Below are 26,269 nucleotides of genomic sequence, written 5' to 3'. Positions count from 1 at the left end.
TAGCGGAACCCGCCTTTTCTGGCCCTAGCTCCACTCTGACCAGCCGGGCATCTGCCCAAGGCCTGCACAGCACAGTCAGGTGCACAGCACAGAAGGTGCCCGCTGGCTGTGGCCTGGACTGTGGACAGGAGGAGGGACCACTCAGGACACACCAAGGGCCAGGCTGAGAGCCCCTCCACTTCCCGTGGGTGGGGTCAAGCCCCACAGGGTCTTGTCCAGGTGTTCTCTCTTAAATACCGCTCCTCCTCTGCTGCCACGTCCCAGAGTCAGTGAGTGAGTGGGGGAGGGGGCGCCAGGGAGTGCCCTGTCCACCAGCCTGCCAACACTGCCTGAAACCAGGCTGGCGCTGTGGGCTCCAGGTGAAGGTTCCTGCATTATGCTCTGGCCAAGGAAAAATAGAGAAAAAAATTAATAACAATAGCTGACTGAGCAGAGCCTTCTGCCCTAAGATGTTCAACTGCCTATTTTTATTTATTTATTAATTTTTTAATTTTTTGAGACAGGGTCTCACTCTGTTGCCCAGGCTACAGTGCCGTGGCGTCAGCCTAGCTCACAGCAACCTCAGACTCCTGGGCTCAAGCAATCCTGCTGCCTCAGCCTCCCAAGTAGCTGGGTCTACAGGCATGCACCACCATGCCCGGCTAATTTCTTCCTATTTTTAGTAGAGATGGAGTCTCTCTCTTGTTCAGGCTGGACTCGAATGTCTGACTTCGAGCGATCCTCCCGCCTCAGCCTCCTAGAGTGCTAGAAGTACAGGCGTGAGCCACCGAGCCCGGCCAAACTGCCTATTTTTAAACAAGGAGCAACTATATGGGCTTGCCCAATAATTCATGAACATTAATTGCTAGGCTATTTTTATCCCAGGAGTCGCTGTTTGGATGAATTGCTGGTGGTTTGCCGGGGATTTCGTGGAATGTGTAACTCAGGGATGAACTGGTGTGATGAGCAACCACATCCAGCCCCAGAGGAGAGGAAATAATCCCCCCTCCCTGCAGTCCACACCAGGGGGCAGGGGCTGCAACACAAAGAAAAACCCATCTGTGCCCAGTGCCCCCAGGGCCAAGGACATGCCACCATGGTGAGGGGCTCAGAGGGCACCACGTCACCACAGACTTTATCTGCGGGTGTGCACTCTCTGGGGGATGCGCCAGTGGGGGGGTGAGCCTGTGTCCTGCCTGCGGGGGTTGCTGTGTGTCCCTTCTAGGGGTGAGCATGTGTCCCCTCGGGGGGTGAGTGTGTGTCCCGTCTGGGGGTGAGCGTGTATCCCGTCTGGGGGGTGAGCGAGTGTCCCCCTGGGGGCTGAGTGAGTGTCCCCCTGGGGGCTGAGTGTGTGTCCCGTCTGGGGAGTACTTTATCTGGAGGGGAGTGCACTGTCTGGGAGGTGAACATATGTCCTGCCTGGGGGGTGAGTACTTTATCTGGAGGGGAGTGCACTGTCTAGGGGTGAGTACTTTATCTGGAGGGGAGTGCACTGTCTAGGGGTGAGTACTTTATCTGGAGGGGAGTACACTGTCTGGGAGGTGAGTATATGTCCTGTCTGGGGGGTGAGTACTTTATCTGGAGGGGAGTGCACTGTCTAGGGGTGAGTACTTTATCTGGAGGGGAGTGCACTGTCTGGGAGGTGAGCATGTGTCCTGTCTGGGGGGTGAGTACTTTAACTGGAGGGGAGTGCACTGTCTAGGGGTGAGTACTTTAACTGGAGGGGAGTGCACTGTCTGGGAGGTGAGCGTGTGTCCTGTCTGGGGGGTGAGTACTTTATCTGGAGGGGAGTGCACTGTCTGGGGGGTGAGCATGTGTCCTGTCTGGGGGGTGACTACTTTATCTGGAGGGGAGTGTACCATCTGAGGGGTGAGTACTTTATCTGGAGGGGAGTGTACCCTCTGGGGGGTGAGTACTTTATCTGGAGGGGAGTGCACTGTCTGGGGGTGAGTACTTTATCTGGAGGGGAGTGTACCCTCTGGGGGGTGAGTACTTTATCTGGAGGGGAGTGCACTGTCTGGGGGTGAGTACTTTATCTGGAGGGGAGTGTACCCTCTGGGGGGTGAGTACTTTATCTGGAGGGGAGTGCACTGTCTGGGGGTGAGTACTTTATCTGGAGGGGAGTGTACCATCTGGGGGGTGAGTACTTTATCTGGAGGGGAGTGTACCATCTGGGGGGTGAATACTTTATCTGGAGGGGAGTGCACTGTCTGGGGGCTGAGTACTTTATCTTGAGAGGAGTGTACTGTCTGGGGGGTGAGTACTTTATCTTGAGAGGAGTGCACTGTCTGGGGGGTGAGCACGTGTCCTGTCTGGGCGGTGAGTATTTTAACTGGAGGGGAGTGCACTGTCTGGCAGGTGAGCATGTGTCCTGTCTGGGGGGTGAGTACTTTATCTGGAGGGGAGTGTACTGTCTGGGGGATGAGTACTTTATCTGGAGGGGAGTGTACCATCTGGGGGGTGAGTACTTTATCTGGAGGGGAGCGCACTGTCTGGGGGGTGAGTACTTTATCTTGAGAGGAGTGCACTGTCTGGGGGGTGAGTACTTTATCGGGAAGGGAGTGCACTGTCTGGGGGGTGTGTGTCCTGTCTGGGGGGTGAGTACTTTATCTGGAGGGGAGTGCACTGTCTGGTGGGTGAGTGTATCATCTGGGGGGTGAGTACTTTATCTGGAGGGGAGTGCTCTGTCTGGGGGGCGAGTGTGTGTCCTGTCTGGGGACTGAGTGTGTGTACCATCTGGGGGGTGAGTACTTTATCTGGAGGGGAGTGCACTGTCTGGGGACTGAGTGTGTGTACCATCTGGGGGATGAGTGTGTGTACCATCTGGGGGGTGAGTACTTTATCTGGAGGGGAGTGCACTGTCTGGGGACTGAGTGTGTGTACCATCTGGGGGGTGAGTGTGTGTACCATCTGGGGGGTGAGTACTTTATCTGGAGGGGAGTGCACTGTCTGGGGGGTGAGTGTGTGTACCATCTGGGGGGTGAGTACTTTATCTGGAGGGGAGTGCACTGTCTGGGGGGTGAGTGTGTGTACCATCTGGGGGGTGAGTGTGTGTACCATCTGGGGGGTGAGTACTTTATCTGGAGGGGAGTGCACTGTCTGGGGGGTGAGTGTGTGTACCATCTGGGGGGTGAGTACTTTATCTGGAGGGGAGTGCACTGTCTGGGGACTGAGTGTGTGTACCATCTGGGGGGTGAGTACTTTATCTGGACGGGAGTGCACTGTCTGGGGGGCAAGTGTGTGTCCTGTCTGGGGGATGAGTATGTGTACCATCTGGGGGGTAAGTACTTTATCTGGAGGGGAGTGCACCGTATGGGGATTGAGTGTGTGTACCATCTGGGGGGTGAGTACTTTATCTGGACGGGAGTGCACTGTCTGGGGGGCGAGTGTGTGTCCTGTCTGGGGTATGAGTGTGTGTACCATCTGGGGGGTGAGTACTTTATCTGGACGGGAGTGCACTGTCTGGGGGGCAAGTGTGTGTCCTGTCTGGGGGATGAGTATGTGTACCATCTGGGGGGTAAGTACTTTATCTGGAGGGGAGTGCACCGTATGGGGATTGAGTGTGTGTACCATCTGGGGGGTGAGTACTTTATCTGGACGGGAGTGCACTGTCTGGGGGGCAAGTGTGTGTCCTGTCTGGGGGATGAGTATGTGTACCATCTGGGGGGTAAGTACTTTATCTGGAGGGGAGTGCACCGTATGGGGATTGAGTGTGTGTACCATCTGGGGGGTGAGTACTTTATCTGGACGGGAGTGCACTGTCTGGGGGGCAAGTGTGTGTCCTGTCTGGGGGATGAGTATGTGTACCATCTGGGGGGTAAGTACTTTATCTGGAGGGGAGTGCACCGTATGGGGATTGAGTGTGTGTACCATCTGGGGGGTGAGTACTTTATCTGGACGGGAGTGCACTGTCTGGGGGTGAGTGTATGTACCATCTGGGGGTGAGTACTTTATCTGGAGGGGAGTGTACTGTGTGGGGGGTGAGTACTTTATCTGGAGGGGAGTGCACTGTCTGGTGGGTCAGTGTGTTCACCATCTGGGGAGTGAGTACACTATCTGGAGGGGAGTGTACTGTCTGGGAGGTGAGTACTTTATCTGGAGGGGAGTGTACCATCTGGGGGGTGACTACTTTATCTGGAGGGGAGTGCACTGTCTGGGGGGTGAGTACTTTATCTGGAGGGGAGTGCACTGTCTGGGGACTGAGTGTGTGTACCATCTGGGGGGTGACTACTTATCTGGACGGGAGTGTACTGTCTGTGGAGTGAGTGTGTGTACCATCAGGGGGGTGAGTACTTTATCTGGAGGGGAGTGCACTGTCTGGGGTGTGAGTGTGTGTACTATCTAGGGGGTGAGTACTTTATCTCGAGGGGAGTGCTCTGTCTGGGGGGCGAGTGTGTGTCTTGTCGGGGGATGAGTGTGTGTACCATCTGGGGGGTGAGTACTTTATCTGGAGGGGAGTGCACTGTCTGGGGACTGAGTGTGTGTACCATCTGGGGGGTGAGTACTTTATCTGGAGGGGAGTGCACTGTCTGGGGACTGAGTGTGTGTACCATCTGGGGGGTGAGTACTTTATCTCGAGGGGAGTGCACTGTCTGGGGGGCGAGTGTGTGTCCTGTCTGGGGTATGAGTGTGTGTACCATCTGGGGGGTGAGTACTTTATCTGGAGGGGAGTGCACTGTCTGGGGACTGAGTGTGTGTACCATCTGGGGGGTGAGTACTTTATCTGGACGGGAGTGCACTGTCTGGGGGGCGAGTGTGTGTCCTGTCTGGGGGATGAGTATGTGTACCATCTGGGGGGTGAGTACTTTATCTGGAGGGGAGTGCACTGTCTGGGGGATGAGTGTGTGTACCATCTGGGGGGTGAGTACTTTATCTGGACGGGAGTGCACTGTCTGGGGACTGAGTGTGTGTACCATCTGGGGGGTGAGTACTTTATCTCGAGGGGAGTGCTCTGTCTGGGGGGCGAGTGTGTGTACCATCTGGGGGGTGAGTACTTTATCTCGAGGGGAGTGCACTGTCTGGGGGGCGAGTGTGTGTACCATCTGGGGGGTGAGTACATTATCTGGAGGGGAGTGCACTGTCTGGGGGATGAGTGTGTGTACCATCTGGGGGGTGAGTACTTTATCTGGACGGGAGTGCACTGTCTGGGGGGCGAGTGTGTGTCCTGTCTGGGGTATGAGTATGTGTACCATCTGGGGGGTGAGTACTTTATCTGGAGGGGAGTGCACTGTCTGGGGACTGAGTGTGTGTACCATCTGGGGGGTGAGTACTTTATCTGGAGGGGAGTGCACTGTCTGGGGACTGAGTGTGTGTCCTGTCTGGGGGATGAGTATGTGTACCATCTGGGGGGTGAGTACTTTATCTGGAGGGGAGTGCACTGTCTGGGGACTGAGTGTGTGTACCATCTGGGGGGTGAGTACTTTATCTGGAGGGGAGTGCACTGTCTGGGGGGTGAGTGTGTGTACTATCTGGGGGGTGAGTACTTTATCTGGAGGGGAGTGCACTGTCTGGGGTATGAGTGTGTGTACCATCTGGGGGGTGAGTACATTATCTGGAGGGGAGTGCACTGTCTGGGGGATGAGTGTGTGTACCATCTGGGGGGTGAGTACTTTATCTGGAGGGGAGTGCACTGTCTGGGGACTGAGTGTGTGTACCATCTGGGGGGTGAGTGTGTGTACCATCTGGGGGGTGAGTACTTTATCTGGAGGGGAGTGCACTGTCTGGGGGGTGAGTGTGTGTACCATCTGGGGGGTGAGTACTTTATCTGGAGGGGAGTGCACTGTCTGGGGACTGAGTGTGTGTACCATCTGGGGGGTGAGTACTTTATCTGGACGGGAGTGCACTGTCTGGGGGGCAAGTGTGTGTCCTGTCTGGGGGATGAGTATGTGTACCATCTGGGGGGTGAGTACTTTATCTGGAGGGGAGTGCACCGTATGGGGATTGAGTGTGTGTACCATCTGGGGGGTGAGTACTTTATCTGGACGGGAGTGCACTGTCTGGGGGTGAGTGTATGTACCATCTGGGGGTGAGTACTTTATCTGGAGGGGAGTGTACTGTGTGGGGGGTGAGTACTTTATCTGGAGGGGAGTGCACTGTCTGGTGGGTCAGTGTGTTCACCATCTGGGGAGTGAGTACACTATCTGGAGGGGAGTGTACTGTCTGGGAGGTGAGTACTTTATCTGGAGGGGAGTGTACCATCTGGGGGGTGACTACTTTATCTGGAGGGGAGTGCACTGTCTGGGGGGGTGAGTACTTTATCTGGAGGGCAGTGTCCTGTCTGGGGAGTGAATGTGTGTACTATCTGGGGGGTGACTACTTTATCTGGAGGGGAGTGCACTGTCTGGGGGGGTGAGTACTTTATCTGGAGGGGAGTGCACTGTCTGGGGACTGAGTGTGTGTACCATCTGGGGGGTGACTACTTATCTGGACGGGAGTGTACTGTCTGTGGAGTGAGTGTGTGTACCATCAGGGGGGTGAGTACTTTATCTGGAGGGGAGTGCACTGTCTGGGGTGTGAGTGTGTGTACTATCTAGGGGGTGAGTACTTTATCTCGAGGGGAGTGCTCTGTCTGGGGGGCGAGTGTGTGTCCTGTCTGGGGGATGAGTGTGTGTACCATCTGGGGGGTGAGTACTTTATCTGGAGGGGAGTGCACTGTCTGGGGACTGAGTGTGTGTACCATCTGGGGGGTGAGTACTTTATCTGGAGGGGAGTGCACTGTCTGGGGACTGAGTGTGTGTACCATCTGGGGGGTGAGTACTTTATCTCGAGGGGAGTGCACTGTCTGGGGGGCGAGTGTGTGTCCTGTCTGGGGTATGAGTGTGTGTACCATCTGGGGGGTGAGTACTTTATCTGGAGGGGAGTGCACTGTCTGGGGACTGAGTGTGTGTACCATCTGGGGGGTGAGTACTTTATCTGGACGGGAGTGCACTGTCTGGGGGGCGAGTGTGTGTCCTGTCTGGGGGATGAGTATGTGTACCATCTGGGGGGTGAGTACTTTATCTGGAGGGGAGTGCACTGTCTGGGGGATGAGTGTGTGTACCATCTGGGGGGTGAGTACTTTATCTGGACGGGAGTGCACTGTCTGGGGACTGAGTGTGTGTACCATCTGGGGGGTGAGTACTTTATCTCGAGGGGAGTGCTCTGTCTGGGGGGCGAGTGTGTGTACCATCTGGGGGGTGAGTACTTTATCTCGAGGGGAGTGCACTGTCTGGGGGGCGAGTGTGTGTCCTGTCTGGGGTATGAGTATGTGTGCCATCTGGGGGGTGAGTACTTTATCTGGAGGGGAGTGCACTGTCTGGGGACTGAGTGTGTGTACCATCTGGGGGGTGAGTACTTTATCTCGAGGGGAGTGCTCTGTCTGGGGGGCGAGTGTGTGTACCATCTGGGGGGTGAGTACTTTATCTCGAGGGGAGTGCACTGTCTGGGGGGCGAGTGTGTGTACCATCTGGGGGGTGAGTACATTATCTGGAGGGGAGTGCACTGTCTGGGGGATGAGTGTGTGTACCATCTGGGGGGTGAGTACTTTATCTGGACGGGAGTGCACTGTCTGGGGGGCGAGTGTGTGTCCTGTCTGGGGTATGAGTATGTGTACCATCTGGGGGGTGAGTACTTTATCTGGAGGGGAGTGCACTGTCTGGGGACTGAGTGTGTGTACCATCTGGGGGGTGAGTACTTTATCTGGAGGGGAGTGCACTGTCTGGGGACTGAGTGTGTGTCCTGTCTGGGGGATGAGTATGTGTACCATCTGGGGGGTGAGTACTTTATCTGGAGGGGAGTGCACTGTCTGGGGACTGAGTGTGTGTACCATCTGGGGGGTGAGTACTTTATCTGGAGGGGAGTGCACTGTCTGGGGGGTGAGTGTGTGTACTATCTGGGGGGTGAGTACTTTATCTGGAGGGGAGTGCACTGTCTGGGGTATGAGTGTGTGTACCATCTGGGGGGTGAGTACATTATCTGGAGGGGAGTGCACTGTCTGGGGGATGAGTGTGTGTACCATCTGGGGGGTGAGTACTTTATCTGGAGGGGAGTGCACTGTCTGGGGACTGAGTGTGTGTACCATCTGGGGGGTGAGTGTGTGTACCATCTGGGGGGTGAGTACTTTATCTGGAGGGGAGTGCACTGTCTGGGGGGTGAGTGTGTGTACCATCTGGGGGGTGAGTACTTTATCTGGAGGGGAGTGCACTGTCTGGGGACTGAGTGTGTGTACCATCTGGGGGGTGAGTACTTTATCTGGAGGGGAGTGCACTGTCTGGGGACTGAGTGTGTGTCCTGTCTGGGGGATGAGTATGTGTACCATCTGGGGGGTGAGTACTTTATCTGGAGGGGAGTGCACTGTCTGGGGACTGAGTGTGTGTACCATCTGGGGGGTGAGTACTTTATCTGGAGGGGAGTGCACTGTCTGGGGGGTGAGTGTGTGTACTATCTGGGGGGTGAGTACTTTATCTGGAGGGGAGTGCACTGTCTGGGGGGTGAGTGTGTGTACTATCTGGGGGGTGAGTACTTTATCTGGAGGGGAGTGCACTGTCTGGTGGGGTGAGTGTGTGTACTATCTGGGGGGTGAGTACTTTATCTGGAGGGGAGTGCACTGTCTGGGGGGTGAGTGTGTGTACTATCTGGGGGGTGAGTACTTTATCTGGAGGGGAGTGCACTGTCTGGGGGGTGAGTGTGTGTACTATCTGGGGGGTGAGTACTTTATCTGGAGGGGAGTGCACTGTCTGGGGGGTGAGTGTGTGTACTATCTGGGGGGTGAGTACTTTATCTGGAGGGGAGTGCACTGTCTGGGGGGGTGAGTCCTAGCATGGACCATGCATGGACGGGGGTCACACAGAGGCAGTGAGTTTAGTCTTTGGCTTAGGGCTTTGGAAAACGTTCAGGGGAATGCTGAGGCCATCCACAACGGCATGACCCAGGAGGGCAGGTCCTGGCAGCAATGCAGAGTTTCTAAGCCAAAGCAAGAGTGATCCATGTTGACCCTCTTCCCCTCCACCCCACAGCATAATGGGGGAGCTTCCTCTCCGGAGAGTTGAGGATCCAGGTGCAGGACAGGTCCCCTTGGGCAGAGGCACGCGGACCTGGCCGGCTTCCAGGGCTGCCGTGACCAAGAGCCACAGACCGGGCAGCTTGAACAACAGAAACATACCGTCTCGCAGTTCTGGAGGCTAGAAGTCCAAGATCAAGGAGTCAGCAAGGTTGGTTCCTTCTGGGGTCTTCTGTCTGTGCGCACACTGCTTCCCCGTGTGTGTCCATGTCCTGAGCCCTTCCCATCTTACCAATCAGGGCCCACCCACGTGACCTCATTTTACCTTAATCACCTTTTTCAAGGCCCTGCCTTCAAACACAGTGACAGCCTGCAGCACCGGCAGTCAGGACTTCCACGCATGAATGTGAAGGGGACACCCCTCTGCCCATAATGCCCTGTGGCTGTGGACGGCCCAGGCCAGGGGTCTGTCCTCTCGCTGGTTCTGCCTCTTGGGAATGGACTTGAAGGGACTGTCCCTTCACTTCCCTGAGAGCCAGCTATGATGGCCACAAGGTAAACCCTGGGGATAAAGCCTGGCTCCAAACTGGCATTTTTCCACCCAGGTTGCCTTTGCCTGTTTCCCAGTTATCCTGCTGTTGCCAAGGAAGCAGCAGGAGGGAAACAGGGAGTGAAGGATGATCTGGGATTCCAGGTGGCCTGCGGACAGGGTGCCTCGTGGGGTGCTGAGAGGAGAGCTGCACCTCCCAAACCAAGCCTTACAGGCCAGCCCTTAGTGTGCAGCCTCGAGCAGCTGGTGTCCCGGCTGAGGCCAGGGGAGAAGGAGGCCAAAGTCCAGCCGCAGACTGGTGCCCACCGAGAAACAAGGACGCCAGTGGCTTCGCATGCTTCCTGCTCACCATGTTCTTCCTCCAGTTTTGCTTTAACACAGGTGGTCGGAGTAACTTCAGAGAACAGCGTGGCCAGCGGGCTGTGGCTGATCTGGGAATAATGAGCGTGGCCAGGGAGGGGCTCAGGCGCCGTCAGGCTGTTCTCTCCGTTTGAGAACTTCTCTGCTGACCAGATGGAAATACAGAACTGTTCTGGCCAAGCTCGATGGCTCACGCCTGTAACCCTAGCACTCTGGGAGGCCGAGGCAGGCAGATCGCTCAAGGTCAGGAGTTGGAAACCAGCCTGAGCAAGAGTGAGACCCCCATCTCTACCAAACAAATAGAAAAAATTAACCAGGCATGGTGACACATGCCTGTAGTCCCAGCTACTTGGGAGGCTGAGGCAGGAGGATTGCTTGAGCCCAGGAGTTGGAGGTTGCTGTGAGCTAGGCTGATGCCACGGCACTCTAGCCAGGGCAACAGAGTGAGACTCTGTCTCAAAAAGAAAAAAAAAAATACAGAACTGATTTGCTGGCGCCTGGGAGTTCGCACGTGCACAGGAGAGTGCCCATGAATGCTGAGGCCCCAAAGGGCTGGATGATGCCACCTCTCAGCTCCAGGTTCACCCTGCATTGCCTGCCCTGCGGATACAGCTGGGCTCATACTGCGTTCTGTCAGCAGAGGGCGCTGCAGAGACACTGCAGGAGGAAGGGCCTTCACAGGTGCAGGTGCGCACAGCAGTGCAGTAGTGACCAGCCGCCAGCATCTCCCCCAGCAGCCACCCAGTGACAGTCCCCAGAACCCTAGAAGACAGATTTCCAGCACATTCTATCAGCATAGCAGCCCAAGGACTTCTTGGCCATCCAGCAGGCCATAGCTGTGTCCCCTCCAGCAAGGTCTGGGTCTCAGCCGGGGTGCAAGGGGGCTCTGCCCTGGGGACGGTGGCTGTCCCTCACATGTGCTAGTCCTGTATTCTAGAGTTCTGGTCACTTCTCACCAGCTAGGCCCTCACTACTCCAGTCCCGTTGGAGTCAATGGTTCTTTCCGCCCACCACGCTTTCTCTGCGGGACGCTGTCTGCTGGTGGTGCACTGACTCACTCAGCTCACACTGTCGGGCTATTCAGTCACCTCCCAGACCCAGCCTGGCCCTCCACCCAGCACTCTGCAGGAAGTGAAAATGCTCAATACTCTTCATCATCCCCGGGCCTGAGATGGATTAATTCAGCCCCAAAGTCAGGCGGCATGGCATCCACGCAGTTTTGCATGGTGACTTAAATTTGAGGACCTCACTCAAATGGTTAGAAGCATTTCTGGTGCAGATTTTAAAATGATGAGAACTTCCCAGGCAATTGCACAAGAGAGCAGGCTCGGATGTCACTCTGGGGCGTGGGTCACATCTCTGCCTCATTCTCTGTGTGGATAAACGTTGGGGTGCCCCTTAGAGGGAGGTGCAGTCACTCAGAACCCAAGGTTGGCAGGGAGGATCCGGCTCAGTCTCCTGCCTGTCACCCACCTCCTCCATCCAGTCCCCACAGACTCTTGGACGCTGCTGGCGCCACCCTGACTTCCCGCCGGCACCTCAGGCCAGTCAGGCCCTCACTCACTGACCCCACTGCCCCAGTTCCGCTGCCCCGAACCCCCTCAGGGCCCACAGAACTATGACCCTGCCCCTACGATCCCCTTCTGTGGCTCAGTCTTCACATCCCTGTGTGTTGGCTCAGAGTCCCTGCCACCAAAAGGCATTCTGCCAGTACCCCACAGCAAGGGCAGGGCCAGGCACAGGCAGCCCGCCAGGCTCTCTGGCGCCCTGGCCCACGCACCCTTAGCCTGCCCCTGCCCCTCCCGCACACAGCGGTGTGAGGACCCGCCGGGCGTGGCAGGCTTGGAAGAGGCGTTACCTGTATGCATTTTTGGAAACAGGGCGAGGATCAAACTTAAAGAAGATGATGCACATGGTTGCCGAGGGGGGCTTTGCTCTCACGGGGCCACGAGGTCTGCGGGAAAAGGAAAATAACGAGTTAACAGCACACGGCAGAACCCGCAACAGCCCAAAACAGAACCGCCTCTGCGGTGCCCACCAGACACTGCGCTGTGTAGCCGGCCAGTGCCACACAAATGTCTCCCAAATCTGCATGCTCTTCAGCACTGGCCAGGCCGTCCCTCCATGCCCACCAGGCTCTCTCGGGCCCTGGCCAGATCCCCCACCAGGTGGCCCTAAACCCACCACATGGCCCTAAACCGAGCACCTCTCCAGCTCTGCAGTGCTGAGTGGCAAGTGGGTGCTGTGGGTGGCAACAGCGAGGACAGGAGCCACAAGAGTGGCTGGGGCCAGCAGGCAGCAAACTCTCCCCTGCAATGGCCCCCACCCCACCCCAACAAGCCACCCAGGAAGGCAGCCCTCACCTCCACCTGCAGCCCGCGGCCCTGCATGTCCCACTCACCTGGGGGGGCAGGCTCTGCCTGGCACACACCCCACCACCCTACAGGACCCCATAGCGTAGACAGGGACACGCGCCGGGGCAGAGGCATGAGGACGCAGATGGGCACCAGGCGAGTGCAGACTTGGCACGTGCCCCTTCCTGAGCGGGCCCAGAGGGGTTTCCACACAATCTTGGTGAGGACTGAGATGAGATGCCAAGACCACTCCTGGACAGACTCAGCAGCTCCCGGGGATGTGTATGTGTGCAATGACCTAGGGACAGGGCCTCGGGCCACAGCCAGTGTCTGCACCAGGGACATGGGACAGCTGAGACACTGTCCAAAACCGGAGGGAGCCAAGATGAACTGGGGTGGGGGTGGAGGTGGGTGAAGACATGTTCAAAGTACATGTGCAGATGTGAGTCTGTTGCGTGTGAGTGCAGGGACATGGCTTCATGTATGGCTGTGTGCACATGTGTAGCTGTGTGCCGTGGGCATGTGTGTGTCTAGCGGAGCCCACTGAGCTCCAAGTGCACCAGCACAAGATGCCCAAGGGGTCAGGCAGGGTCTGCTGAGCGGCCCCGTATGTAAGGCAGATGGTCCCACTAGAGCAGGCTCGGGCTCCTACCCAGGAGGCCTGTCACGTGGGTCTGTGTGTCGGGCCTGGCTGGGGGCAGGAGGCCAGGTGAGATGCCCAGACCCAGCCCCTCCTGCCACCTGTCTCCAACAGGCTGTGGCCGATAGTCTCCATGGCTCTGGGAGAAGCCCTAGCCCTGGGGACAGTGAGAACTCCCCGCCCCCCCCCCCACCCGTCATCAGTGCCACCGCTCCAATTCTTGAGTCTTTGAAACCAAGCCTTTCTGCATTCTCTGTCTCAGAACTCAGGACAAGGACAATTCCATCACATCAACCCTGCATCGAAGTTGGTGCCAGCACCATGGGGGAGGGGGGCAGCAGGGGCTCCGGCAATAGCCTATAGCCAGCACCACAGACATGCCCCAGGCTCAGAGCCGTGACATCTCCCTGCTGGCTGGTCTGGCCCAGGGAAGGAGGCGCCCAGGATTCACTCCACTGTCTGTGAAAACTGCTCTACTGCTGTCTCCAGCTGGCACCCATAGGCCACGCCCTGGGTCCACCATGGGACTCAGGCCTGCCCGGCCTGGAGGGGCCTCAGAACTCAGCCTCGGCTCGGGGCACTCGGCCCACATCCCTCCCTGGCCCCCCTCGGCCTGGGAGTCAGGGGTGACCACTGGGGACCAACCCTCTGCCCAGGGAGGAGGGTTTGCAGGTGCGGTGTCACCATGGCGATGCGTGCCATCTGCAGAAGTGTGGGCGCTGGGGGGACGTGCTGCCATTGGAGAGGGGCTGCGGGCCACTGCCCTTCACAGGATGGCGAGTCAAAAGGTGTGCCGATGCAGGGGGGTTTGGGGAAAGGGTCTGCAGGTTGGAAATGGGCTGGGTTCCGCACTGGGTGCCCTGGCAGGGTCACCAGGGGCCACCACTTCAGGGCATGCAAGCTATTGGGGTCAACTCTCTGGGTAAAAATAACCCCAAATGCATACAAAACATATGAAACATCTTTTTTTTTTTTCTTTTGAGACAGAGTCTCACTTTGTTGTCCAGGCTAGAGTGAGTGCCGTGGCGTCAGCCTAGCTCACAGCAACCTCAAACTCCTGGGCTCAAGTGATCCTTCTGCCTCAGCCTCCTGAGTAGCTGGGACTACAGGCATGTGCCACCATGCCTGGCTAATTTTTTCTATATATATTAGTTGGCCAATTAAATTTGTTTCTATTTATAGTAGAGACAGTGTCTCGCTCTTGCTCAGGCTGGTTTCGAACTCCTGACCTCGAGCAATCCGCCCGCCTCGGCCTCCCAGAGTGCAAGGATGACAGGCATGAGCCACCTTGCCCAGCCATATGACACATCTTAAAAGCAGCCAAGAGCTGACGAGATCATGCAGCATTTGGCCAAGACCTCAGTGAACAGGGGCTCAGAGACGATGGCAGAGCGCAGTGGCCATTCCTGTCCCAGAGCACCTGCCCACCTGGGCACACTGGGGTGTGGGCTCTGGTGCCCTCAGGGGTGGGAACAAAGAAAACAAGACCCAGGTCCCTCCAAGATGGGGAACCTAATAGGAGACCCTCCCCCAAGTTAGGCCGAGACCCCAAAGAGAGGCTCTCAGGTGAGTGTGAGCCCTATCCACAGCCACCCCGGGGCCAGGGGACACTGCACAAAACTGGGGGGAAGGTCCTGAGTCGCTGTGTCATGGCCGTACATCCCAGTTCCATGCCGGGGGTGCAGGGACTCTCAGACCAAGCACTGGTTTAAGGGGTTCCCACACTGGTGGGGCCCTGGGCACCCAGTGGCAACAAAGTTCTCCCTGGGGGAAGGTGTCTTCATCCTACACCTGGCAGATTCTCACAAGTCATTTCCCAAAGGCCGAGAGCAGCCGCAGTCAGAGAGAACCACGGAGTGAAACCAGCACCATAAGCGAGGACCAGCGCAAGGGGACCTGCATGTTGAAACCAAGCACGCTCTGTTCACAGAAAGAAAAGAACAGCTTAAAGATATTTGCAGGGAGAAGGAAGCAACAAACGGTAACCCAGAAGGGTTCTGAAGCACCAAGAACTTTCAGAAAATTATTTTGGAAATGAAAGCTACAGTGACGGCAGTACACCCAAGAGCAGATGGGCGTGGCGGGTGGGACGGGCATGCAGAACCATGCAGAACACAGTGCAAGGAGATAGGGACAGGCTGGGTCTTGGAGGGCCCAGGTATCCACCTGCCAGGTACGCTGACAGGAGTCCCAGCACCCGCCAAGTGACCCAAAGGCGCAGGCCCCTCACTCTGGGGGGCCAATCTCTTCTACGTGTGAGAAACCCAGCTGCGGGCCTTGGTGGAATCCCACGGCCCAGTGCCCTGGGGCTGCCCGAGGACAGCATGACCAGGGCTCTTCCAAGGGCCACGCACCAGGTCATGCCACACTGGGTGCCACGAGAAGGCCATTGCTCTCGGCCTCAGCTCACCTGGGCCTTTCTGGGCTGCCCACTGGCTGCTGCTGAGGCCACTGACACAGGCCAGAGACCCCCCCCAGGTCAGCTGTAGGACCCACTGTCCTGGGGTGGGCAGGGGACCAGCCTTCCAGGCAGCAGCAGCAGGGAGGGTTCCATGATCTGAGGGAAGGTCATGGACGGCCCACAGGCAGCCTGGCGCTGGCAGTGTGGGCGCAGAGCCCAGGGCTGTGGCCTCGATGAAGACGCGGTCATTGGGAGGGAAGGACCAGAGGAAAGCCAGCCCCTGGGCAGGGGACCATCAGGAACTGCCTTTCTCTCCAATCCCTCGCCCCCCAGCTCTGGCCAGCAGGCCACATCCTCCCCTTGCCAGCTTCACTGTCCCCACTAGGGCCTCTCCTTGGCCTAGGCCCCCGTATGTTCCCTCAGCAAACCCACAGGGCCCCACAGGGCCAATGTGCCCCAACCCAGGCCCACCATGGAGCTCTGACACCCTGCCCACAGGCCTCCATCTCATTCCTGCTAACCTGCCAGGCTCTGAGAGTGAGCCTTAGACACAGCCCCATTCTCTCAGTCACTGTCACCACACTGCAGGCTGGGTGCAGGGCAGGCGGGGATGTGGGTGGCAGGAACCCCCCCGCAGGCCAAACACAGGGGCCCTGCTCATACCACCCTGCCTGGCCACTCAGGGCCACTCCCCAGGGCTCCCATGGCCAACAGAGTGGGAAACCAGGGAGGCTGGGCTCACCCTCCAGGCATCTCAGTGGCACGAGAAGCTTGCCCTTGAGGACACAGAGCCAGAAAGTGCAGGAGAAAACCGTGCTGAGTTTTCCTGGTGGCACCCCAGCTCTGCCTGTCCCTACCCCACCCTGGGCTCCACACACAGGCCAAGCCCTGACGGGGTCTCCACATGTCCTCAGCAGCCCAGAAGTCCGCAACATGATCAAAGCCACATGGGGTTCTGGGGTTGTTCCCGAGGCCCAGAGGGCCAGAGCCAACCATAGAGAGAGCGGCCGGAGGAATAGGAAGGCAGGGGCCAGGCCCAGCAGCAGTCTTGCCCATGGGCCTCCGGGGCCCTAGCCTTGTGGCATCTGAGCATCTGCACGAAGCTGCATCATCATGCACCAGGTGCCACCTGCCCCAGGGGGCTGAGGTGGCCATGAGAGCAGTGTGCACACAGCAGCAGGCCTGCAGACAGTGGCTGGGTGGTCACATGCCCAGCGCTTGCTGTCCCATTCCCTCGCCCGGCCTCACAGCAACTGCAGCTGGGGAACATGTCATGGGGGAGGTGGGGAGGGCCCCCAGCCAAATGGGGCAGGTGCCGCAGAACCTGGCTCCCTGGGCGGGTCAGACCTGGCAGGTCAGACCAGTAGGGAACCTGGAGGAGGCTGGGCCAGGGAGGCCCAGGCAGGGAGGAGAAGCTAAGGTGCTCCTTCCCCACAATGCAACTCCCTCCTCAGAGTCCCAGGTCACATGGCAGGGATGTGGCAAGGTGGGCCTGGCAGGGCTCCTTCGGGCTGGACTCTGGGTGCAGGAGTGGTGAGCTGGCCACCAGAGTGGGCACATGTGGGCTAGGGGGTCAAGTGGGCCTCCTGGACCCCCACACCCACTCCCCAGAGGACCCCCAGAGGGCCAGCACGCTCGCAGCACTGGATCCGGACCTGTTCACCTGTACTGCCCCGGCACAGTCACTCTCCCCAGCCATGTCAGGAATCGTCCAGAAGCTGGCATGCCTCCAAAGGGGCCCTGCTGCCTTGCTGTTCACCTGTGACAGAGTCCACTCACTGACCTCCGCAGCCTGTGAGAAGCCCCTGGGAAGGCTGGTGGGTGACAGGGCAGCTGGCTTCCTCCTGGCCAGGAGGGTCACTATGCCCACATGTGGTCCCACTGGGGGCACTGTCTTGAAGGCAAGTGGCATGACACAGGGGTAGCCAGGCCCACAGGGAGGGAAGAAATGTGGCCCAGGCTGGGGAGGGGAGGCTGTGCCAGCAGCAGTCAGGAGGAGCCACACATGGGGCCAGAGCAGAGCCCTGAGGTGGCCAAATGTCCTACCGCTTGTCCATGACACCAGTGCAGCAAGACATGGCGTGTTGGCATGGTACAGTAGCAAGCTCCCCCCGCCAGGATGAGAAGAGGGGTGCCCTTCCCACCACCGCCGCCTGGGGAAGCACACCACTTCATGCTCACTGCAGCCCCAGAGAGGTCCTGGCTGGCTCGGTGGTGGCTCAAGCCCCAGACCACAAAGCCTCCGCACCGTGGCTTCCTTGTGACACTGTGTTCCACTGCCACACAAGACAACCACACAACCTTTGTCACAACCAAAGACAGCATGTAAAAAGCTGATCCCCTGTGAACTCTGCCAAGTTATAGCTCTCTTTAAAAACTACCTGGAGGCTGGGCGCAGTGGCTCATGCTGTAAGCCCAGCACCCTTGGGAGGCTGAGGCGGGAGGATCACTTGAGCTCAGGAGTTTGACATCAGCCTGAGCAAGAGTGAGACCCCATCTCTACCAAAAATAGAAAAATTAGCCGGGCATGGTGGCGCATGCCTGTAGTCCCAGCTACTCAGGAGGCTGAGGCGGGAGGATCGTTTGAGCTCAGGAGTATAAGGTTGCTGTGAGCTAGGCTGACGCCACCGCACTCATTCTAGCCTGGGTAACAGAGAGAGATCCTGTCTCAAAAAATAAATAAATAAAAATAAAAACAAAAACTACCTGGAAACGAGCAGGGACCAGCACGAAGTACTGCTAAGACAAGACAGCCACAGCCTAGACACATGTTCTCTGAAAGCACCCAGCCCAGGCTGGGACCATGTTGTGGTCACTCGCCCAGGGACTGCAGTTCAGGCCAGGTGGGTGCTCGAGGCTGCCACTGCACAGACAAGGCCATCATGCCCACATCTCTGGTCCACCTGCCTGCTCACCGGTCACTGGGCCAGGGGCTCCTGTTGTGTCCTGGCCTGCCCACCAACAGTCTGCTGGGTGGTCTCCACCAACCTGAGTGTGCACCCCTGCTAAGTCCTCTTGCCTGCAGCCTTCAAAGGTGACTTTGTGCAGTGTGGGGCTGGCTCCACGGGCTGGGCTGTCCATATCCTGCACATGCCAAAGAGAGCTGTGGCCTGGGAGGTCAGCTCTAAGCCCTTGGAATGTCTTGCCTGGTAAGTGTGTCCTTGCTCACCTGGGGGCCTTAGGTGATGCCAGATGGTCCAGGGTAACAATGTGACTTACGGTAGGGGGTCTTGGGCCACATGGTATCAGCTCACCCACTAGAGGGGCCGGAGACTAAAGTCAGCCATGGCTATGGGATGAGTCCTCAATATAGACCTGGATGCCAGGCTCAGGGGAGGTCCCTGGCTGGCAACACACTGTGCATGTGGTCACACACTGCTGAGAGAATCACATGCTGCCCACGTAGCTCCAGAAACCCCCGCCTGGCCTCTCCTGGACTCTGCCCTCTGTACCTTTCACCATTGCTGATTTTAATCCGATCCTTCCCTTGTAATAAACAGTAGCCACGAATATAACTGCTTTCCTGAGTTCTGTGAGTCCTCCCAGAGGATCGTTCAACCTGAGGATGGTCTTGGGGACTCTGGACGACACTGCCACAGCAGCTCAGAGAGGTGAGCACACCAGGCTGAGGCCACACAGCAGCACCACTCCTTCCTGATGCTGCCCTCTCCATCTCAGGAGCCACCGACATCACCACACGCCCCAGGGCTTGCTCCATGCAAGGTGGCTGGGCCTGGCCCGCTGCACCTGCCTCTCTACCCCAGGGAGACATCACCCCGGAGGCGTCCGCAGGGCCAGAAAGACGCTCTGTTGCAGGAACTTGCTGCTGACTGTTGGCTGCTGAGTGGGCCAGGCCCAAGCCCGGTCGTGCTGCCCAGGTCCACTGGGGCCCGCAGGGCATGGCTCTGTGAGGGGAGAGGCCACCCTGGGACCCACTACAGGGAACTGGGCACGAAGCCTTTTTGTGACAGGGTAGTATAAGTGACAACCTTTTTTTTTTTTTAAGCAACGGCTGATACGGGAAGCCTCGTGTACGAGAGCCTTGGCACACCCTGTGAAGGAGACACGCGGTTGTGTGAGGACTCGTACTCCGGGTAGCACAGCAGCCCGCCCACCCCACAGCCTCCTGGAGCACACAGAGACGCGGCAGACACACAGCGGAGGTGTGGACACACGTATTGTGTGGTTCTGTCCAAGGGAAACAGCTCCTATTATACCCACACAATGACCAAGGCAGGTCCCAGTGTCCTGTGACAGTTGTAAGATACTGGGCTATAAGGATAATGGACACCTTCCAGCTTCTGTTTACTACTTGTTTGCTAACCACAAGGCATTATGAGTACATTATGGGATGCAGAGGAAAAAGACAAAGAACTCAGAAACCAGAGTCTCTCAGCTAGGACCCGGAACAGGTTGGAGCCTATCAGGGGCAAGATGAAGTAAGAATCACTGTGGGGGCGGATGCATGACCAGTGTGTAAACAACTGAGTTATAAAAAGGGGACTAACACACAAAGGAGGGTCCCTGCCCAGAGAAGAGGCCACTGCGCTGGCACTCTGGGGGCTCGGACCCTAACTCGAGCTAGACAATAAAACTCCTTTTGATAATTACAGCCTCGGTGACTCTGTCTCTCTGTCCTGCGGCCTAGCAAATCTTGAATATAACACAGTCAATGCCTACAAGCCCCACTAGGGCACCTGTCTCTAGTTGGGCGAGTGGGTGCACGGCCAGGCAGCTGCCTTCCCTCAGTGCCCACCCCAGGGCAGCAAACGGCTCTGTGCAGGGAGGCCTGGGAATAAATCTGCATGGGACCTGGCATGGCCTTTGCAGATCCCGCCAGGAAGGTGTGAGGAGTCACCATGAGCTTGCTATTTGACCACAGATGCCACCAGCCTTGGCAGGGACGCAGGAGAAGCCACTTGCAGGGAGGAGACCTCCATAGCACTTTGCCTCCCACACACCCCTGGAGCCCCTTGGCACCTCCGAGCCCCGCTGAAGGCTCTGCGAGGTATGAATGGAAAGAAAGTACTCTTCATGTCACAGCCAAGGGCTTCTTGGCCTCTAAGAATGCCAGTGGAAGTCTTCCCAGAATCACGGCTCACATTCACCCAGCCCAACAACCTGGTAATTCTGTAAGACAGAAAGAAAGTGTCCTGGTATTGGTGTGGGTTGTTCTTAGCGCATGGCGCTGTCTGGGAAGGATGGGAGCTTTCCAGGCACTCCCCGCCCATGTGCTGATAACACTTTTGAGAACCCTCCCGGTGGGTGCTGCCCTCTCTGCCCACTGGCTGCTTCTGACATCCACCCCCTCTGAAAGCCCCTCTCCAGCCTGGGACGCCTTCATCCTTCCTGACTTCTCAGAGGAACCAACAGGACCTTTTGCTCCTCAGAGCCAAGCGGAAGTGGGCCAAACCCCTCTTTGAGAAGGGTGAGAGACTCGCCCATTGAGTTAAGCCCTAAATCTCACTCCTGGTGTCTAAATAAAGCTTGACAAGAAAATGACACAGACAGGTGCACAGGCCTGGCCACGGAGCACACGGTGACCCAGGAGAGGCCATGTAGGGACAAGGCCTGGTACCAATATGTGGGTCCAGGGCGCTCTGACAGGTGGCAAGGACCTGCTTCCCCTGCACTCGTCATAGAGGCAGGGGAGGAGAGGGGTGGCTGGCATCCTGGTAGAGGCCACTGGAAGAAAAGGCAAAGGAGCTCAAGGGCCAGGCCTGAGGTCTCAGAGGACCGAGGGGAATGGGACAGGGCGTGGTGGAACCCAGACAGGCATCCTGATCCCATCTCCTCCCTGTCCTCTGCAGACCCCGCTGCTGCAGCCCCTCCTCCCAGGGGACTAGCAGGCATCACGCACTGGCCCTGGCCAAGCCAGCCACTCACGCCTTGCGCCAGCACAGCCTCTTGCGCACGGGCACTAAGAGACACCTGGCCCCTCCCCCTCCCCACCCTGCCCGCTCCTCCACCCACCCCGTCTGTTCTCCAGCCCTAGTGCGAGGTGGGCACCACACGCTATTTCCTCCCCGCCCGCAGGGCTGCCTAGCACAAACAGTGTCATCTTACATGGCATTTCCCCATCTTTACTGCACAGCGACCTTGTCCCCTATCTTGCTAAAGGCGGCCCTCCCTGGCCCAGAGTAAGAACCTCTGCCCTGTGTGGCCGTACGCTGGTGCAGCTCTGGGGTCTGCCCACTGTCTGCCTGTGGATGGTGTGAGGTGGGGACCACTCATGCTCCCCAAATGCCCATCCAATTGTCCCCAAGTGCCCTGCAGCTGTCCAGCCTGCCTAACCTCAGCCTTACCCAGGACTCCCAGCCGCACAGGCCACTTGGGGCCCTGCACATGTCACCAGGCCTCTGCTGCTGCGGTGGCCACCTTAGCTTCAGTGCCTACTCTGGTGTCTGGAGGGCAGGTCTCCGTCATGGCTATTCCCGGGATCTTCTAAATCCCTGACTGGGTCATGCCAGGCCAGGCGCCATGCAGATGCCTAAGTCCATTAAGTAACACAGCAAGAAAGTCTGTAGCCCAGAGCCAGAAGCCAGCACAGTGGTGTCCAAATGTGCCAATAAACAGCAAGAAGCCCCAGTTCCCGAGGCAGTAGGAAGGCCCAGCCTAGGGCAGCATACCTCTTGGCCATTCGTGCACAGGACACAGATAAGCAAGACCTATGCAAAGGACAGAACCAGGGCAGGGGACACAAAGGAGACATCTGGTGCTGGATATAGAAGGTAGCTGAGTGGCTGGGCTCACTTTGTCCCATCCACGGAGCTGGGTGCTTCAAATGTGCGCATTCTCGGTAGGCATGCTTCGCAGCAGGGCAAAGACTTAACTGTCCACTCCCAAAAGCTGCCATCAGAAGCAAGTGTACAGGCCCTGTCCTCTTCCCTCTGGTGGTTCTGTGACACTCCTACAGGTAGGATTGGGGGCTGAGGGAAGGAAAGGCTGGGAGAACCCAAGAGAGAGTTGCCTGTTCACAGGAGACAGGACAAGTCTGGGTCAGCCCCAGCACAAGACACCTCCACATAGGACAGAGTGCAGCAGGCGGTCATAAGTGCTACAACCACACCGCCCACCTGAAGGGAGAGCAGCATTGCCCGGTGACCCTGGGGGCCTCAATCTTGATGGAAGCACTTCCCTTTGTCAATTGAAAAGACAAACAGGGCATCTGGGCTGAAGGGACATACACAAATCAGAATGCAGCAATGACAGATGTGTAGGGATGCATGCTCCAAAAACAGAGAGGTACTTTCACTGAGACATGGGGCCAACGGGGCCTAGATGCTTGGGAGTGTAGGGCTTCCAGCACCCATGATGTCATTCTCCTGCCAGGGCTGCACAGGTCAGCTAAGCCCTACACTCTGCTGCCTCATTTAACAACGTCAAGTACTTCACACATTTGCGGAATGTGTGATTTTCTGTTTTTTGTGTTTTAAAAGACAGAGTCTTGTTCTATTGCCTGGGCTGGAGTGCAGTGGTGCAATCAAAGCTCACTGCAACCTCAAACTCCTGGGCTCCAGCCATCCTCCCTCCTTGGCCCTTCAAAGTAGGTGTGAGCCACCACACCCAGCCTGGAGAATACATTTTTAAGGCTGTCCAGCCTGTCTATCTGGTCTGGGGAAGCCACGCAGAGGATAGGGTCCCGAGGGCTTCTCTCGATGACCAGGAGAGCCTACGTGGCAGGGCTGAGCAGCCGGGTGCCCTATCCCCACCTGCATACTGTCCCGGTCGGCTGTGACAGCCCCCGACGGCAGAGCTTGAAAGCTGGAGCTGTTCTTTTTGAAGGACAGGACAGACACAGACATGTGACATGGACTCCCAACAGCTGCCAGCAGAGGAGGTAAACACACATGGGAACACACTGTCACTGTTCCTGGAGCCCTGGGGGAGAAAGCCCTGAGTCGGGAAACCCTCCCAGCGGCAAGTCGCAGCAGTTAAGCACACTTAACTCTCTGCCCAACTTAACTCTCACCCTGCGGCGAGAGCTCAACAACCTAGGCTCTCTCATATGGCTGCTAAATGGCTTTTCCCACAACAAATTTTCTGCGGAGCAGTGATGCTCTCTGCTCAGGTCTTCACAATGCTTTTGGGGCATTAACTCAGCCTCACCAGAATATCATTCTCTTCACAGCTCAAAGGAACAGCACAACCATGAGCACGACAGGACACTCTGGGCACCCCAGGCCCTCCCAGCAGTATCGCTCAGCTTCCCCACTAGCCAAAGGCAGGCCCAGCCTCTCGGCAGCCCCTCAACCTGCATGGTTACCAAAAACAAAAAAGGGGGCATTTCTACCAACTCCTGCACAGAGGGTGAAGGCAAGCACTTAAAGTCAGCATGGGACTGGAAGCCTAGATGTCACCAGGGGACAGAGACCGGCCTTTTTTATTTTTAAGCATGCATATATTACTTTTGCAATCTAAAACAGAAGTTTAGAGGAAAAGCGGGGAAAGAGCTGTACTGATAACCACAAAGGGTATCTCAGTCATTCTGGGGGGACCTCGTTTTTATGGGGCATATTGTCAAACCCAGTGGTTAGGACCAACAAACACCAGATTGTGCTGTCATCACACGCTGATGGACACGTGACCAAAGGACAGGCCCCAGTTCTCACACATTGGGAGTGTCAATGACAAGCACGGCCCCACTTCTAGAAGTCCTCCTGGTCTCCCTGTCCTGGGCCATTTCTCTCCAGACCCACTCTGGTGTCCCTGATAGGCCCCTCATCTCTCCACGGGTTCTCAGAGGCATCACCCTGATGCCCTCAGAGCTCACTGCCTGGGGCAGAAGCTGGCACGGGAGTGAGTTCCCATGGTACCGCTCATGATCACGCCCATTGTGAAATGCAGTCGGATTACGGCCCACAAGTGAAAACACCAAAGCACAAGGGCTAGACAGCCAGGCAGAGCTGATGGCCTGGCCCGTAGATCAGTGAGGGCTACTGTTACTACACGCTGGGGCAGGCGGGAACTTGGTCTGAAGGACCTGCAGTCTAAGGACACACAAGTAACACGAACCCATGGGTTGAGGCCCATGCTACAGGAGCCTGCAGGGTGGGAGTACCGGAGCACCCCACCCTGCCCCGCCAGAGGGCTGGGATCCTGGGAGGAGGGGTAGAGGCTTGGCTGCACCCACAAAACAACATGGTCACCCTCTCCAGCTGCCCTTCCCCCCCCCACAGGTCACCCAATGCAGGAAGGTTTCTGGGAGGGGGCCCAGGAGGAGCAGAGGGACTGGGAGCTGGCTCTGAACAGTCTTGGGAACACCATCTGCCCCCTTTGCCTGACTCTTTTTGTGTGAACAGGGTTGGGCCAATGAATGCTTGCCCCAGAAGGTTGCCCAAAGTCCCAAAGGAGCCTTCCAAACAGCTACCCAGCTATCTCTTACAGCTGCTGTCACATCTGCCTCATGCAAGAGGGCTCTGAGCCCAGAATGGCAGCAAAACAGCGGTCAGCAGGTCCAGAGCCACACAGCAAGCCTAGCTGGTGCTGGGCATGTGATGTTCCTGCGCAGGAAGGAGGCCTGAGGCCCAGGGACTTGTACAAGGGCAGAAGGTTCGCTCTCAAGCTGTGGCCCAGCAGGAAGCCAGGGAGCACAGGACAGGTGCTGGGGGTAGAGAGAAGGTCCTCTGTGCTCACTCCCCAGGAGGAACAAGGGCAAAGTCCAGCCCCCACCGCTGACACTCTTGTGGTGGTCCGACTACCCCAGCAGCCCCAGGCAGGCAGCATTCAGGCACAAGGATGACCCAGCACTTGCTGTCTACCCAGATCCACACCAGCTGCTACCCCACTGCCCCCAAGCAAACTGCATGGCAGGGGCAGCGTGACTCGGATGCTGGCCAAAGCCGCAGCCCACCCATCCGCAATGCCCACGCAGCTCCCAGTCTCAGCCTCCCCGTAGCGAGTCGGGGCCTCCCTGCCAGTGGCCCCCGCACCCCGTTCCGGCGGGCAAGATCGGAAAAGCCTTCCAATCACGCGTGACGCGCTTTCGTGGGCCAAAGTGGGTCTGCTCTCCCCGGACGCGACAGAGCCCCCGGCCTAGCCGCGTGACTCCATTCTACGCCTCAGAAAGGAGAAACTGAGGCAGGGTACGGAGGTGCGGCTGGCCCATCCCCCATCGAAAAGCCAGCCCCGTTCTTGCCCCCAGAGCCCGGAGCCCGGCACCCCTGAGCTCGAGCCAGCCCCACCGGGAGCGGAGTCCGCTCTCCCAGCCGCCTGCTGCACACTCACCGCCTCCGCCGCCGCAGACTTCCGGGTGCCGCGCCCGCGCGCCGCCGCCGCCAGCCCAGGCCCCGCCCACCCGCCGCCTGTGCGCTCACCATTGGGCGGTGAGGCGAGGGGCAGGGCAGCGCGCCGCGTCCCGGGGTCCCGTTGGCTGCGTGCGCTGTCGCTCGGGGGCTGCCCTCCTGGCGCCCCGCCCCCGCAGCTGCGCCAAATCTTAGGGCTGTGCGGCTGTCTGGGCGCCTCGTGACGTCAGCCTTCTTAGCCTCCTTGGCTCCAGACCTGTGGGGGGGCCCTGGGAGGTGGTGGCAGCCCTGCTGTCACCTGCTCACCCTGCGGTCCTCCCTAGAAGAGCTACAAGAATGCGCACTTCCAGACCTGCCTCCCTCGGGCTGCGTCCTGGTCTAGCCATCCCTGTCCACCCGATCCCGACCACTGGACCTGGACATCCTCTGTCCTGAACATCCCTACCTTCACTTTATAGCCCCCCACGCCTGCCCTCGCCCCGATGTCCCTGCTATTCCCAGGACGGATCCTAGCCCAGGGACCAGGCACTCCAGCCCTAGCCATGCCACTGCAGCCTTTGAGCCCACATCCAGGTCCAGGCCCCAAGGATGAGGGGCTGGCCCAGTGTGAGCTGTGCTGGGTGCGCAGGTGGGCACGGACTGGGCCCCCCTCCCCCCACCAGCCTCTGGGCTGTGCCTGGGGCCTAAGCTTCAGAAAGGTGGGGAGTCAGAGGCCCAGGCCCTGCTCCAAAGTGAGCACTCAAAAAACTGTGACAAGGATGACA

The 26,269-nt window shown here is 58.0% G+C and overlaps 1 protein-coding gene across 4 annotated transcripts in view; it reads right to left on the bottom strand.

Moving 5' to 3' along the window:
- TANGO2 (transport and golgi organization 2 homolog) overlaps positions 1-25,523 on the bottom strand; it is a 51,072-nt gene extending 25,549 nt beyond the window's left edge. For 3 of the 4 annotated variants that reach the window (XM_075996830.1, XM_012776553.3, XM_075996829.1), the window contains exons 1-2: positions 25,489-25,523; positions 11,725-11,820 (exon numbers count right to left, since the gene is read on the bottom strand). In XM_075996830.1, the coding sequence (XP_075852945.1) occupies positions 11,725-11,780 (56 nt within the window). In that variant the 5' untranslated portion in view covers positions 11,781-11,820; positions 25,489-25,523. Of the gene's footprint in view, positions 1-11,724; positions 11,821-25,488 lie in introns of those variants that run through there. The other variant, XM_012776554.3, reaches the window with a different exon arrangement.
- Positions 25,524-26,269: the final 746 nt, after the last annotated feature.

The sequence above is a fragment of the Microcebus murinus genome, chromosome 22 (genome assembly GCF_040939455.1).
Source record: "Microcebus murinus isolate Inina chromosome 22, M.murinus_Inina_mat1.0, whole genome shotgun sequence".
Classification (NCBI taxonomy): Eukaryota; Metazoa; Chordata; class Mammalia; order Primates; family Cheirogaleidae; genus Microcebus; species Microcebus murinus.
This window is presented reverse-complemented; position numbering and strand designations above follow the sequence as displayed.